Source organism: Dasypus novemcinctus, chromosome 3 (assembly GCF_030445035.2).
Source record: "Dasypus novemcinctus isolate mDasNov1 chromosome 3, mDasNov1.1.hap2, whole genome shotgun sequence".
NCBI classification, from domain to species: Eukaryota; Metazoa; Chordata; class Mammalia; order Cingulata; family Dasypodidae; genus Dasypus; species Dasypus novemcinctus.
Window position 1 is genome coordinate 154,202,574 of NC_080675.1, and position 12,881 is coordinate 154,215,454.

Genomic DNA, 12,881 nt, shown 5'->3' on the forward strand with positions numbered 1-12,881 from the left:
CAGGCTTCTTGTTATGTGTATTAAGTTGATTCAGTAGACTGTATGATTAAGCATCCTAATTTGGTCTGTGAACTTTTCTGCTCCAAGACCTCTGGGATAGCTTGTCAGGTAGTATACCTGGAGATCACAATTGCATCAAGACTATTTCTTCCATGATACCTCACTTTCCCAACCCTGCTGTCCCATGGAACTCTTGATTATTCTCCAAACACACTTCATACTTTCATGCTTCTGAGTCTTTGTTTATGCTGTTTCCTTTTCCCAGAATGCCCTTTCTGATTCATCATTTAGCAAACTCTAACTCATTTTTTGGTGCTGGCTCTGGTGTCCCCTTCTCTGGGAAGCCTTCCCTAGTTTTGAGGTGTGAGGTGGAATAATCTTGCCTTCTGATCAATCCCAGCACTGAAGAAAACTCTTTTATAGCACTCATTACATTATTTTATTACGATCTTTCTATGTGTCTCTTTCTCTTGCTAAATGGTCAGCTCTCCAAGGACATGGCACCACATCTGATCTGTTCATCTCTGCCCCCCTTTTCCCTCCCCACTGGAGCCTTGCTACTCAGCGACCATCTCAATAGGGAGGCCAGCTAGTTGGAAGCAGATCAGATGGGTCCCCAGAGTTGTAGTGTTGATCATTTAAAATTTTGTATATTCATCGTTTAAAATTTTGCTGTTTTTCTTTCATATATGACTCTACTTAAGTTTCATCTTCCCAGCCTTACTGTCTTAATATATATTCTTTCCAGAAAATGAGTAGGTATACACTATACATTTAACAGTAATTTTGTATGTGATGTTTGTTTGATCACTGAAACAATTCTAGGAGGTAGATTCTTACAAATGTGAAGCCCAAGCTCAAAAGGTTAAGTGACTTGTCCACAATCATACCCAGACCATCCCTCCTGGAGCTCTGCCATCTTGGCTGTTAAACAATGTAGATGTGGAGGGAATAATATCTCAAAAACTCACCAGGGGCTTTAAACGACACACTAAATACAAAACTGCCTAGGCTAAAGTTCTTGGAAAACAGTAGTTTCATCAAATGTTTGCTTTATCAGCCGGGAGCTGATGGTAGTGGTAGGGAACTTTCCCACGTGTGGTGGCTAAATAAACTGATGCCTGCAGTTCCCCATAGCTTGTGCCTGAAGTAGCAAAGGGGCTGTGGTTCCTGTGGGCTCTGGGTACCAGCAATGTGCCCAGGTGGGGCTGCACCTGGTGGGGATTAGCAGGCAGGGAATTCAGAGAGCCAGGGGGTTCCAGAGTGGGGCAGGAAGGAGGGTGGGGGGCAAGAGTTTAGGGGTACAGATCCCTGGAGGAGAACCATGTCTGGCAATCACAGAGGCTCCGAGGACTGTGCTCAGGATGGGCCCCCTCACCTCCAGAGTTACTCAAACAGAACCAAGGGACCTAGACTCTGTATTTTTGACTTTTCTCTGTTTTTGAAGTGTTCTATGTCCTCATTTTGTAATTAGGAAAAGAAAATAGTCACTTAATGAAAGAAAGTATACAAAAAGTTTTATTCCCAATGTTATGTATTTTTAACAGCTTAATGCAAAAAGTCACGTGTTCAAACAAATAATAAAAATGAAGTCAAAACAAGTATCCAGACAGATACTAACAACTCAACAAACATCCCCACAAAATAAAAACCCAAAAGACAAAACCTGACATCTTTTTTAGCACAGTGGCCTGGCTTTCACTGTGTGCTATTACCAAGAAAGTGAAAAGACAAGTTACAAAATGGGAGAAAATATTTGCAAATCACGTGTCTGATAAGGATTTACTACAACTCAAAAACAAAATGGCAAACAATCCAATTAAAAAATGGGCAAAGCCCTAATGTTAACTATGGACTACGGTTAATAGAACAATTACAATCATATTATTTAATCAACTGTAACAAAGTTACCACACTAATGCAAAGTGTAATAGGGAAAACTGTGTGAGGGAGGGTATATGGAACTCTGTATTTTCTGCATGATTTTTCTGTAAACTTTCTTTTCCAATTAAAAAATTACAAAATAAAATATTGTTTATTGGGTTTCACTCTGGTTGTTTGAAAAAATATTTTTAAAAAAAGGCAAAGGGGAGCAGATGTAGCTGAAGCAGTTGAGTACCTGCCTCCTACACGGGAGGTCCTGGGTTCAGTTCCTGGTAAAAAAGACAAACAAACAACCGAGCAGACATCAAGCAAAAACAATGAGCAAACAATGAGCAGATGACGAGCAAAAATAAATGAGCAGGGAGTAGATGTGGCTCAAGCAGTTAAGCACCTGCCTCCCACATGGGAGTTCCTGGGTTTGGTTCTTGGTGCCTCCTAAAGAAAAAAGAAAAGACTACAAGCAAAACCAACAAACAGACAACGAGCACAAACAACGAGCAAACAGACAAAGGAGTCATCTTGGGGTGGGGGGTGCGGATAGACAAAGGACTTGGAAATATATTTCTCCAAATAAAATATACAAATGGCCCATAAGCACTTGAAAAGATAGTCACTAGGAAAATGTAAATCAAAATAATGTAATTCACATCCACTAGAATGGCTATAGTAAAAATGATAATGTTGGTGAGGATATAGAGAAATGGGAACCCTTGTACATTGTTGATGGGAATGAAAAATGGTGCAATTGCTGTGGAAAATAGTAACAGTTCCCCAAAAAGTTAAGAATGGAATTATCATATGACCCAGCAATCCCACTTCTAGGTATTTACCCAAAAGAACTGGAAATGGGGACTTCGGTAGCTATTGAATACAACAATGTTCATAGCAGCATTATTCACAATAGACAAAAGGTGGAAACAACCCAATGTCCATCAATAGAGGAGTGAATAAACAAAATGTGATGTATCTACACAATGGAACATTATTCGGCTATAAGAAGGAATCCATGCTACAACATGGGTGAAACTTGAAGACATCACATTGAGTAAAATAAACCAACACAAAAGGACATATATTATATATATATAATCTAGATATTGTATGAAATATCTAGAATAAGCAAATTTGAAGAAAGTGGAACAGAAGGGCCAGGGGGAGGGGAAAAGGGGAGTTTTAGCTTAGTGGGTACAAAGTTTCTGTTTGGGGTGATGGAAAAGTTCTGGTAATGGATGGTGGTGATGGTAGCACAACACTGTGAATGTGATTAATGCCACTGAGGTATATACTTAAAAATGGCTAAAATGGGAAATTTTGTATTATATGTTACCACAATAAAATAATAAAAACGATCCCCTCCCCCCCCCCCCCAAAAGTCACTTACTTGATCATCTGCGGCACAGTGACCTTTGAATTTTCTTCGAATGCATTCATCATGAGCCCATTGCACCGGATGTTATCCACACACTGGAAGCAGAGAGAGGACCCCAGCATGAAAGCCTCAGTCTTCATCCTGGGACTGGTGCCCACATGAGCTCTGCTATGTGGAGCCCAGCCTCCCCCAACACAGGGGCCTCAAGCCCTGCCACAGGCATTGGGCAGCAGCAACGTAGATCATTCCTTGGACTTTGGTCTGAGGTCAAATCCCAGCTGAGTGACTTCAGGGGATTTACTTGACTTCCTTGGGCCTTAGTTTCCCTATCTGCAATATGGGGTAATGGCTCATGGAGTTGTTTGCAAAATGGATACGTCCAAGCCTCAAGGTTGCGATCTGATCTACAGGGAGTGAAGAGGCTCTGGGTCTTTCCTTCTGCCCTACTGTGAGCAGTGTTATCCTGCTCTGTCCTCGGCCCACCAGAACGCCAATGCTTTGATACTGTGGACAGTCTTAAGCAATAAAGAGCCACATGTGTAGGAGTGCCCCGGGGAGAGGGTATTGCAAGGCCGCTGGCAGTAGGGGAGCAGATGATCGACATTTTATTCATCCTTCAAAAAAATTCAAAATCCCAATTTTGCTTTGAATGAAAAGTACCCACCCAAACAAAATGATAAGATACGTTCCTGGGGTGGGGGACGCTGCCAGCCCCCTCCCCCCCCTCCTCCTATCTTCCCCTATCTTCTCATTTCTGCCAGATTTCTTCCTGGCAGGGCAGGATGGGATGGGTGGGTGGAGTGCCACGGCACAACACAGGATCTTCAGGTTTTTAGGGGGTGGGAATTGGGAAGGGGTTGAAAGGCTGGCACAGGGGTTGTGGATGCCCCTAGACCAAGGCTCCCAGTGAAGGCCAGGCTCCAAAAGAAGGTGCCTCGAAGGCAACTTGCTGAGCAAAATTGCTGCCAACTTGCATTTCCCAGGCCCCATCCTCCAACCCACATTGCTTAGACTCTGCAGCTCGGGTTCTATCCGAGCTTTGTGGAGGCAGCACCAGGCCTGGGGATTGAGTCCAGTGCTGTTAGTGAGGGGGAGTGACACCCAAGGCATCCACAATACCAGTCTGGCGCAGCCTTGGCCTGATGACCACTTTCCAGGCCTGCGACCAGAAGCCTTCGGCAGCAGGAGCTCAAACTGGGAACAGGAAGGAGCCAAGTGCATGCCTGGGGTTTCCTGTTTTCTCCAGGGGAAGGTGGGCTCTTTGAAGACATGTGGGTAAGACTTAGAAAGAGCAGGCACATACTCCTCGCTGTCCCCACCTGGCCTAACTCCTCTGGGACTGTGAGATGGGCAGGCAGGCCAGAAGGGAGGCAGGGAGCAGTCATCCAGGAACCCAGGAAGTGGGGCATAAAACAAGAGGGCAGGGAACGATGGAGGGGGCCATCCTAAAGACACTGTCCTTCCCATTTTCTATGGACACAGACCCCCAGACCACCTGAGCTGTATGAGGAAACCTCAGCCTAGCTCTCCCCTTTCTCCTGCTGTCAGCTGATCTAATATACTCATCCCACAGCAGAGAGGAGGACTCCAGGGAGATGACACAGGAGTGGGTTCTTGTGCTGGGACGGGCTGCTCTGATTCATACCAGGTCCTCCCTGGGCAGAGGAAGAGGCCACCCTGGGCAGAATTCTGGTGCTGCTGACAGCTTTTTTTTTGGGGAGTAAAATCTCTACCCATCCCCTTGCACTTCATGAGCCCAAAGTCCATCTGGGTCTGCTCATGAGTACCTGGGGAATCTGTGCTTCTTAGCTAATGCTCCAAATACGGTGATGGACCTAACACTGCTCCTTTTCCCTCAGGAGTTGGCAAATCACAGGGGCTAAATCATCCCTCTCCGTAGTTAACTCTAGGCTTGCTTCCAGGAGCCTACCCTGACTCACTGGCTTTGCAGAGCCAGTTTTTTTTTCTCCCTTTCTCCAAACTGTACTATAGTTAACATCCACAGTAGAGGTTCTCGAACTTTCTTGTGCACTCTAATGACCTAGGGCATTGAAAATGCAGATTGCCATCCTTGTACCAGAGATGCAGATCTAAGTAGGTCTGGGGTGAAGCCCAGGAATTTGGATTTTTAAAATCACCTTTCTGAGTGATTCAAATGCAAGGAATTCTTAGACCCCACTTTGGGAGTGGCCCAAGGCTCTGCAAATAGAATGGTAACTGACCTCAGCCTTGGGGTTGGTACCTGGAGGATACCTGCATCTTTCCCATTGGAACAGAGGTAATGAAGTTACCTTCATCCCCAAACCAGGTGAGGCATGAAGGGGCCACTTGCTTTCAGAAACAGGTGATGCTGCTCACCTGGCTGATGTCACTGGTCCATGCCGCCTTCTCCTGTCTGGATGAGGCCACAAGGATGACGGTGAAGGGTGGGGAATCCTTTGGCTCCACCCCGATCTTAAAATCCAAGTGGTCTATGTCTTGGTTGGATCCTTTGGCTTCCAGTTGTAAAACATGAAGTTATCAGAATGAGCATGGGGGCCCTTTTGAGTTGAAAACATTTGAACGATACCCTACCAAACCTACTGGGGAAAGCTCTGCATTGGTGGGACACAAGGCCACCTGCTATTTTTGAATCATTTTTTTTCCCTCCTCTAAGGTGGAGAATTCCCATTTCAAGAAGGAAACACTAAGACGTGGAGTGCAGAAGTAGCTTACAATCACACAGGGACAGTTCTGGTTTCAGAGAGCCAGAAGAGACTTTAGGAATCATGGAGTCTGCTCTCTGCCCTCATTTCACCAATGGGGAGACCTGAGCGAATACTTACTCAAGTCTACCCACAGGGCAGCAGCTAAGCCAGGACTGGAATTAGGTCTCATAGCCTGGAGCCTTCTGGAGCCAGATTAAGAACTTTGAGATCTTTAAATTTTATGGAGTAGGCTAGGCATTTAGCTCAGTTTGGAAAGTAAATTCTAAGTATTTTTATTATTGCTCTTAACCTGAAAAGTTCCTTGAATTCTTGTAAGTTGTTTATCTGGGAAGACTAATACCATGTTTTAGGGCTTCCTTTCAATGCACTCACATTAGTTAGGGTAGAAGGTTCTGGAATGTCTGCTAGGGGATCAGAGATAAACAGCATCCACCAGCTCCTGGCAGAGCAGCTGCCATGGGGGAGACTTAGGGGACTGGGCTCCAGTCTGCTCTGCTGCTGGCTGGGTGTGTGCCTTAGAGCCCTCTGCCTCCAGGCTCCAGAGGCCCTCCTGTACAGGGAGAGTGGGGCGTGGTGTCTCTGAGGTTCCTGTCCTCTCAGGCTTTTAGGATTCATTGCTGGGCAAAGAGGAGCCCTTTCCATTTGGTGGCTCAGGGATGGGATTCCCATGGACTTCTCTGAGAAGTGGGGTGTCTGTGTGTGGGTATGTTTCCTATGGAGAAGATTTGGAGAAGCTTGCACTGGGGCCCAGGAGGAAAAAGAGCTTTGGAATATATTTATTCTTCCTTTGGGGAGCCCCTTGGCATCACCCTCAGTAGAGGAGGCCTGAGAAGAGCAGAGCCCAGCTGTAGCTCTGCATGTGCATGTGTGTGTGTGCAAAGTGCCAAGGGTGTGGGCAGACCTGTGCCCATCTCCTCCCCCCAGCAAGCCCCAGGCCGTGCTGAGAACGGGAGGCTGAGGTAGTGTAGACATTGCCCTTTCCAGAGGACCCCCCAGTCTGAGGAGGTCAAGGATGGTGAGTCCTGCTTGTGTACCCACCCCCCAGCACAGTAGATCCAGACTGACATCTTGGAGTGTTGGCTGGGAGCTGGCGAATAAGGTAGATGAGAATAGACTTTGGTCCAATCAAGAGTCTGTAGACTCCACCCTCTAACCTGGAAAAATGACCTCACCCTGCAACCCTGACACCTGGGAAGAGAAATCACACAGAACTCAACACTGGGGCTTTCCAAACAACCAGGCTCTACCACACCCCCACCTCCCCATCCAAACCCTTCTGGTTTGTCAAGGCCCTGCTCAAATGCTCTTTCTCCGAGGTCTTCCCTCTGCTCTCTCAGGATCCCCAGCCCTGAATTCCCTCCATTGCTGACACATGTCCCAGCACCTCCCATCCTTTTCCAATGGAGGTCCTCTGGCCTCCACCACACGGACCAGTGCAGGGTACAGCCCTGAGTCATGCCCAATGAGCTCCTGTGTATGTAATGTGTGGATAACACACCAAGATGCTGTGCCCCCTGAACCCACTGGCACCAACTTGAACAGAGGCCCAATGAGCTTGAAGGACCCAAGTAGGCTGATCACTGCCATTGCCTGCTGGGCCAAGGGGCCCTTTCTCTGAAGACACCAATGCCAGCCTTTCTGTAGTCAGAAGAGGGGCTGCCATGCTTCAGCATCCTCCCTCCCTCCCAACTGACAACACCTGGGCCCATCCTTCTGGTAGGTGTGAGTGCGTGTGTGTGTGTTTCTGTGTGTGCACACACATGCATGAATGCAACTTCACACTCACCTTCCTCCTCTGCACTTTCTGGGTCTTCCAATAAGGTGCAGTCAATAAGGGATATGACTCCATTCTGAAAAAGAGCAGCGGCGACCACCTTGAATCAAGGGGGCAGATATGTGGTTTTAGGAACCCAAGAATGTCAGGCTAGAAGGCCTGTAGAGCATCTACATGTATGCATGTATGTATGTATATATCTCATGCCAAGTGTGTATGTGAATTTAGTTGAAGGACTTTATCTTCATATAAGAAGCCCAAGCATAAAATGGGAGTATCTCAGAGAGATCGTCCCCAAAGGAGGGTTGAGGTTGGGCCGTGGACAGAGGAGCCAACGTGGCCTGCCTGGCTTCTTCTTGCCCCCACAGAAGCATGGAGGCATCACCTTGGAGACTCAAATTTTCAGAAGTTTGAAACCCCCTATTCTCATGTTACAAATAGAGAAAACAAGGCCATTTATGGACCCATCACAGGGTTTACAGATGAAGAAATGAAGTCAGAGAGATTAAATGAATGCCCAAGGTTACTTGGCAGGCTTAGAGAGGGGGACCCTGATCCCAGACCAAGATTAATTACTTGTTTTCAATCATTGGGGATACCTGGAAAAATGCCTCCCATCCTTGAGTGTGTTAGCATCTCTTGGGTGAGAACCCTTCAGGTTGTAATGAGAAAGAATATACACAACTGTAGTTACAAAATCTTGATATTCCTCCCCTCAAAAGGTGGAGCCTGATTTTCCTACTCCTGAGTGTGGGCTGGATTTAGTGATTCCCTTTTTGTTTTAAATCCCCCTCCCCCTCACCTTGCAGCTTTTTGCTTGCTATCTGCTCTCTGTGTCCATTTGCTGGGCACTCTTCTGTGTTTTTTTGCTTGTCTCCCTTTTTGTTGCGTCACCTTGCCAAGTCGGCTCTCTGCAGCGCTTGTGGGTTGGGCGGCACTCTGGCCTCCCATATGGTAGATGGGAACTCAACTGATTGAGCCTAGTGACTCACTTTTAATTAAGAGAATAAAGCAGAAGTGATAGAGATGACTTTGGAGACGAGGTCATAAAAGGCGCCATGGCTTCCTTCTTGTTCTCTTGCTTTCTCTTGGATTGTTTGCTCTGGGAGAAGCCAAATGCCATGTTGTCAGGAGAGGTCAAACAAAGAGGACTGAGGCCTCGAGCCAATAACTGCATGAGTGTGAGTGTGTCATCTTAGAAAAGGGTCATCCAGCCTTACTCAGCCTTCAGATGACTGCAGCCCCAGCGGATATCTTAATTGCAAACCCACAAGAGATCCTGAGTCAGGATCACCCAGGTAAGTCATTCCTTAATTCCTGACCCATAGAAACTGTGAGATAGTAAATGTATCTTGTTCTAAACCACTGTATCTGGGGGTAGTTTGTTACACAGCAGTAGACAGCTAATATAACAAATCATGATAACAATAGAGACCTAGCAATATGGCTTATCTATAAATGAAAGTCCTTGGAGGGCAGGCTACCACTTGGGAGGCAGAGGGGGATTGGAGAGAGCATCAGAGTAGGCCCCCAAATCCTGGGTCTGCTTCTCACTCTGCTTTTTGTGGTTGGGCCTGACAATCTTTAAAGCCCCATCTAGTTCTGACATTCTTACTTTAAGTCCTTAAAAAACTCTTTTGTTTTAAATCTTGCAGATTTGTACATGTCCCCTTCAGAAAGGACTTAATGCATTCTATTCCTATTTGTTGTATTTAAAGAAAAGTGATTTGAATTTTAACTTCTGGCTATTGGCAGCTAGAAAACTTAGTGAGTTAAGAACAGTACTAGAATTTGAGTGAGACTCTGATCCCATGTTTTCACCAGTGTGCTGAGATTTTTAAAACAACAACAAAAACCCAACCCAACCAACCAAACAACCAAAAAATCCAAAATTCATGCACAATAACAAACATAAAAACATGTGTTTTCAGACTTTCAGAGCAGGAAGTTGCCTTAAGGTCTCCAGTACTATCTGCCCCTGCTGACCCCCATCTGTAGGTGGTACCATTCCTCCAGCCCTGGATAGACATCTTCTCAGTAGAAGCTCCAGAGCTAATAAATAATGAAAGCTTTCCTTGATACATGATTTGGTTGACACTGGAGTATTCAATATTAGTAAATTAATTTCCCCTCATGCAGCCAAGCAACTAATTTGTCGACATAAGCATACAGCCGTTGTTTGATCTACTCCCTCTGCAGGCGGTTACCGGCCAGGCATCCCGGGTCTGGAAGGGCTGTTTCTCTGATGCTCTGGCTTAATTAAGGCACCTTCTGGCCTTTCCCAGACCTCAGTGTGTTCAGATGTGAAATCCACTGAAGCTAGCTTCCATAGGCATGGGCATCATGCTGGGGAGACTGTAGCTTCTCAGAAGCAAGTACTCCATAATTTAAGAGCAAATTTACACCCACCACTAGCTTACTGTGTCCTTACAGAGGTTCTGTGAGGATAGTTCTCCCATTTTACAGATGAGGAACTGAGGTACAGAGAGGGACAGGGTATTGTCTAGAGTCACACATGTGTAAATGACAGCATAGAACCAGACCCCAAGCCCAGAGCAATGGGATGAGGAATGGGAGATCCTGTTTGGGGTGTAGGCTTTCCAGTGAGGTGGTGCTTGGGCAGCCCTTGAGGAACATGAGGGAGGTCTGCCAGGGAGGAAAGAAAGCCATGCTGCTGAGCAGGCAGCATGAGCAGAGAGGCCTTAGGATCTGCAAGGAAGCAGAAGGGGTTTGAGATGCTTACTCCCTCCACCCTTTGGGGTGGATGGGCAGATAAGTTGAGTGTGTGGGGTCTCTTGCAGGGCTCTGAGGCCTTGTGGGCAGTCCCTGTGTGTGAGCAACTCAGAGGCCTCCCAGACAGCCTGGCCCAGGGCAGTGCTCCTGTCCTGGCTGACTGAGTGCCTGAAAAGGGTACCAGACAGGCTCTGTCTGAGCACCTTTTGGTTGGAGATAAGAGAGGCTCAGGTTCTCTTTCAGTCCTCAGCCAGGGCCCTCCTCTGCCCTGCCCTTCCCACCTGACCCTGACACATGAACACATATATACACACATCATGGGCCTTTTAAAGCTTCTCCAGGTGCCCAGCTGTGGGGGGAGGCTTTGGGGGCCTTGATATTCACCTTCCTATCTCCCACGATTCCTCCTGTGGAAAATCAGGAGATGGCCTGTTCATTCCAACCAGCCGGTTAAACGAGGGCATGTGTGTTATCTCAGTGTGTGTGTGTGGGTATGCTTCATCTGCTGTCTGGGCCCCTGTCAGGGCCAGCCATAATCCTGTGGTTGGCACAGTGTCTGCCGTGCCTTTGGTCCCCCAACCCCATCAGCTCCTCTCCTGTGGCCCTTACCTTGGTCAGGTGAAGTTTTCCGCCGGAGCCTCTGGTACATATAATTAGATGCTTGGAAAACAGGAAGCATTGTCGCTCACCCTCTTTCTTTAGGGACAGAGACCCTAGGCGCCCTCTGGTGATCTTGCCCTTTTCAGACATGGGCACTTGGATGAGGGAGCCTGTGGATGGAGGAGGAAGTCCCTGAGCCCCTCTCCAGGGATGATCCTCTGCCCTGATTCCGTTTCAAAGCTGATGTGGGGTTGAGATGCCAGCAGCAGTGGCAGCAGAGCAAGGCACTCCTAGTTCCTAGTAGCCAACACCCTCCTTCCAGCTCCTCCTGAGTGATCAGAGAAGTTCCATGCAGGACCCCTTGACCTCCCAGTCAGGGGCCAGGACCCAGTCAAGCAAAAGAGCCCTAAAGGGCCTGGTCTGTGTGGTGAAAATGAGGGTTGAGTCATGCTCTGAGGATGGCAGGTGCTGGCTACAGGCCCAGAAGGATCAGCAAGATATAATGCACATGTGTTGCCACATGCAGCCACTGACAACATCACCAATCAATCCTGGCACTATTTTGCAGAGTGCAGAGAGAGCCTCAGAGTCAGCTGGCACAATAGGTGTCATTTGCTATTTGTGCTCTGGTCTCCCCATCCCTAATACATGTCCAGCAGGACTCATTTCCCCACTTCAAACCCTTCAACAGCTTTTCACTGTCCCTAGGACTCAGGCATTCAAGGAACCTCCCACCTCTTCTTGCCACTGCCACCCTCCTCTGAGTCAAGCCTATTTCTAGGGCAACTGCCCCCTGGCTCCCTGAATGCTGCTTCTTGGCCTGGAAAGCCCTTTCTTCACTCCATCTACCTGGTTAAATCCTACTCATCTTCAGGGCTCAGCTCCAGTGCCACCTCTTTGGAAAGCTTTCCCAATTCTCCCGCTCCAGGCCACCACACCACTCTTGCCTATCTCTGTCACCTGCCCTTGTTCCCTTCATGACAATCTCTTCCACCGCACACTTTGTGCCTGGAGGGAAGGGCTGGGGCTGGTTCTCTGCCATGATGGGGCAGCACCAGTGCTTGTTGCATGACTGAACAAGCTTGATGGTCCTCATCTCCAGGGCCAGTGCAGCCCCTTGACATGTTGGGAATGCTTTGGTTCAGGGTGATGGAGCAAATTCCTGGTCTGTAGGGACAGTTTCCACCTCAGGAGGGGTGATTCTATAGGCCACTTCCAAGCCAACCCTGTTTGGGTATTTTTTTTCCATAGGAGCCTAAACATGCCATGTGGGGACCCATCTATGACAGGCAGGCTCTGGGCTCAGCAGGTAACAGGGCAGGTCTTGGAGAAGGGCACGAGGGTGGTACACAGGGCTTGGAAGAGAACTCCAAGGAGGATTGCCAGGGCAACAGGGGACAGAAGCAGCATCACAGGCCAGTGGGAGGCATTGGGAAGTTTCCATCGACTCTGAGAATCCTGGGTTGGATAGAAGGAACTTTGGGTGTCCATTCTGAGGCTGGCAGTCACTCCTGGGACATTTGAGCAGAAGCTGAGTGTCCCATGGAACAAGATATTTGAATGAGGTGAACTTTAATTACATCCTAGGACTCAAGTCCCAGAATTAGATCCAGTAAACCATAGAGAGCCTTTCCTTGCCTCTCATCACAGGCACTGTGCCTCTCAGACATGCTCCCAAAGTAAGTGGAGGCTGAGGTGTGGGGAAAACCTCACACTCGTGAGAACAGTTGTGAACATGGCCCTCCCCCAAGAGGCAAAGGAAGAGGAATAAAGGACAGAAGGGCCAACCTTACACTGACCTACTGTCGGGCAC

General features: G+C 47.6%; 1 protein-coding gene across 5 annotated transcripts in view; it reads right to left on the minus strand.

Moving 5' to 3' along the window:
- Window positions 1-12,881, minus strand: part of RASGRF1 (Ras protein specific guanine nucleotide releasing factor 1) — a 133,811-nt gene that overhangs the window by 53,773 nt on the left and 67,157 nt on the right. For 3 of the 5 annotated variants that reach the window (XR_011648468.1, XM_058294607.2, XM_058294609.2), the window contains 4 exons: window positions 11,078-11,238; window positions 7,748-7,811; window positions 5,612-5,748; window positions 3,266-3,348 (listed from right to left, as the gene is read on the minus strand). Coding sequence is in view for 3 of the 5 variants with exons in the window: in XM_058294607.2 (XP_058150590.1) it covers window positions 3,266-3,348; window positions 5,612-5,748; window positions 7,748-7,811; window positions 11,078-11,238 (445 nt within the window). In the remaining 2 variants the exon portion in view is untranslated. Of the gene's footprint in view, window positions 1-3,265; window positions 3,349-5,611; window positions 5,749-7,747; window positions 7,836-11,077; window positions 11,239-12,881 lie in introns of all 5 variants that reach the window. The other 2 variants (XR_011648467.1, XM_071214323.1) reach the window with 1 other exon arrangement.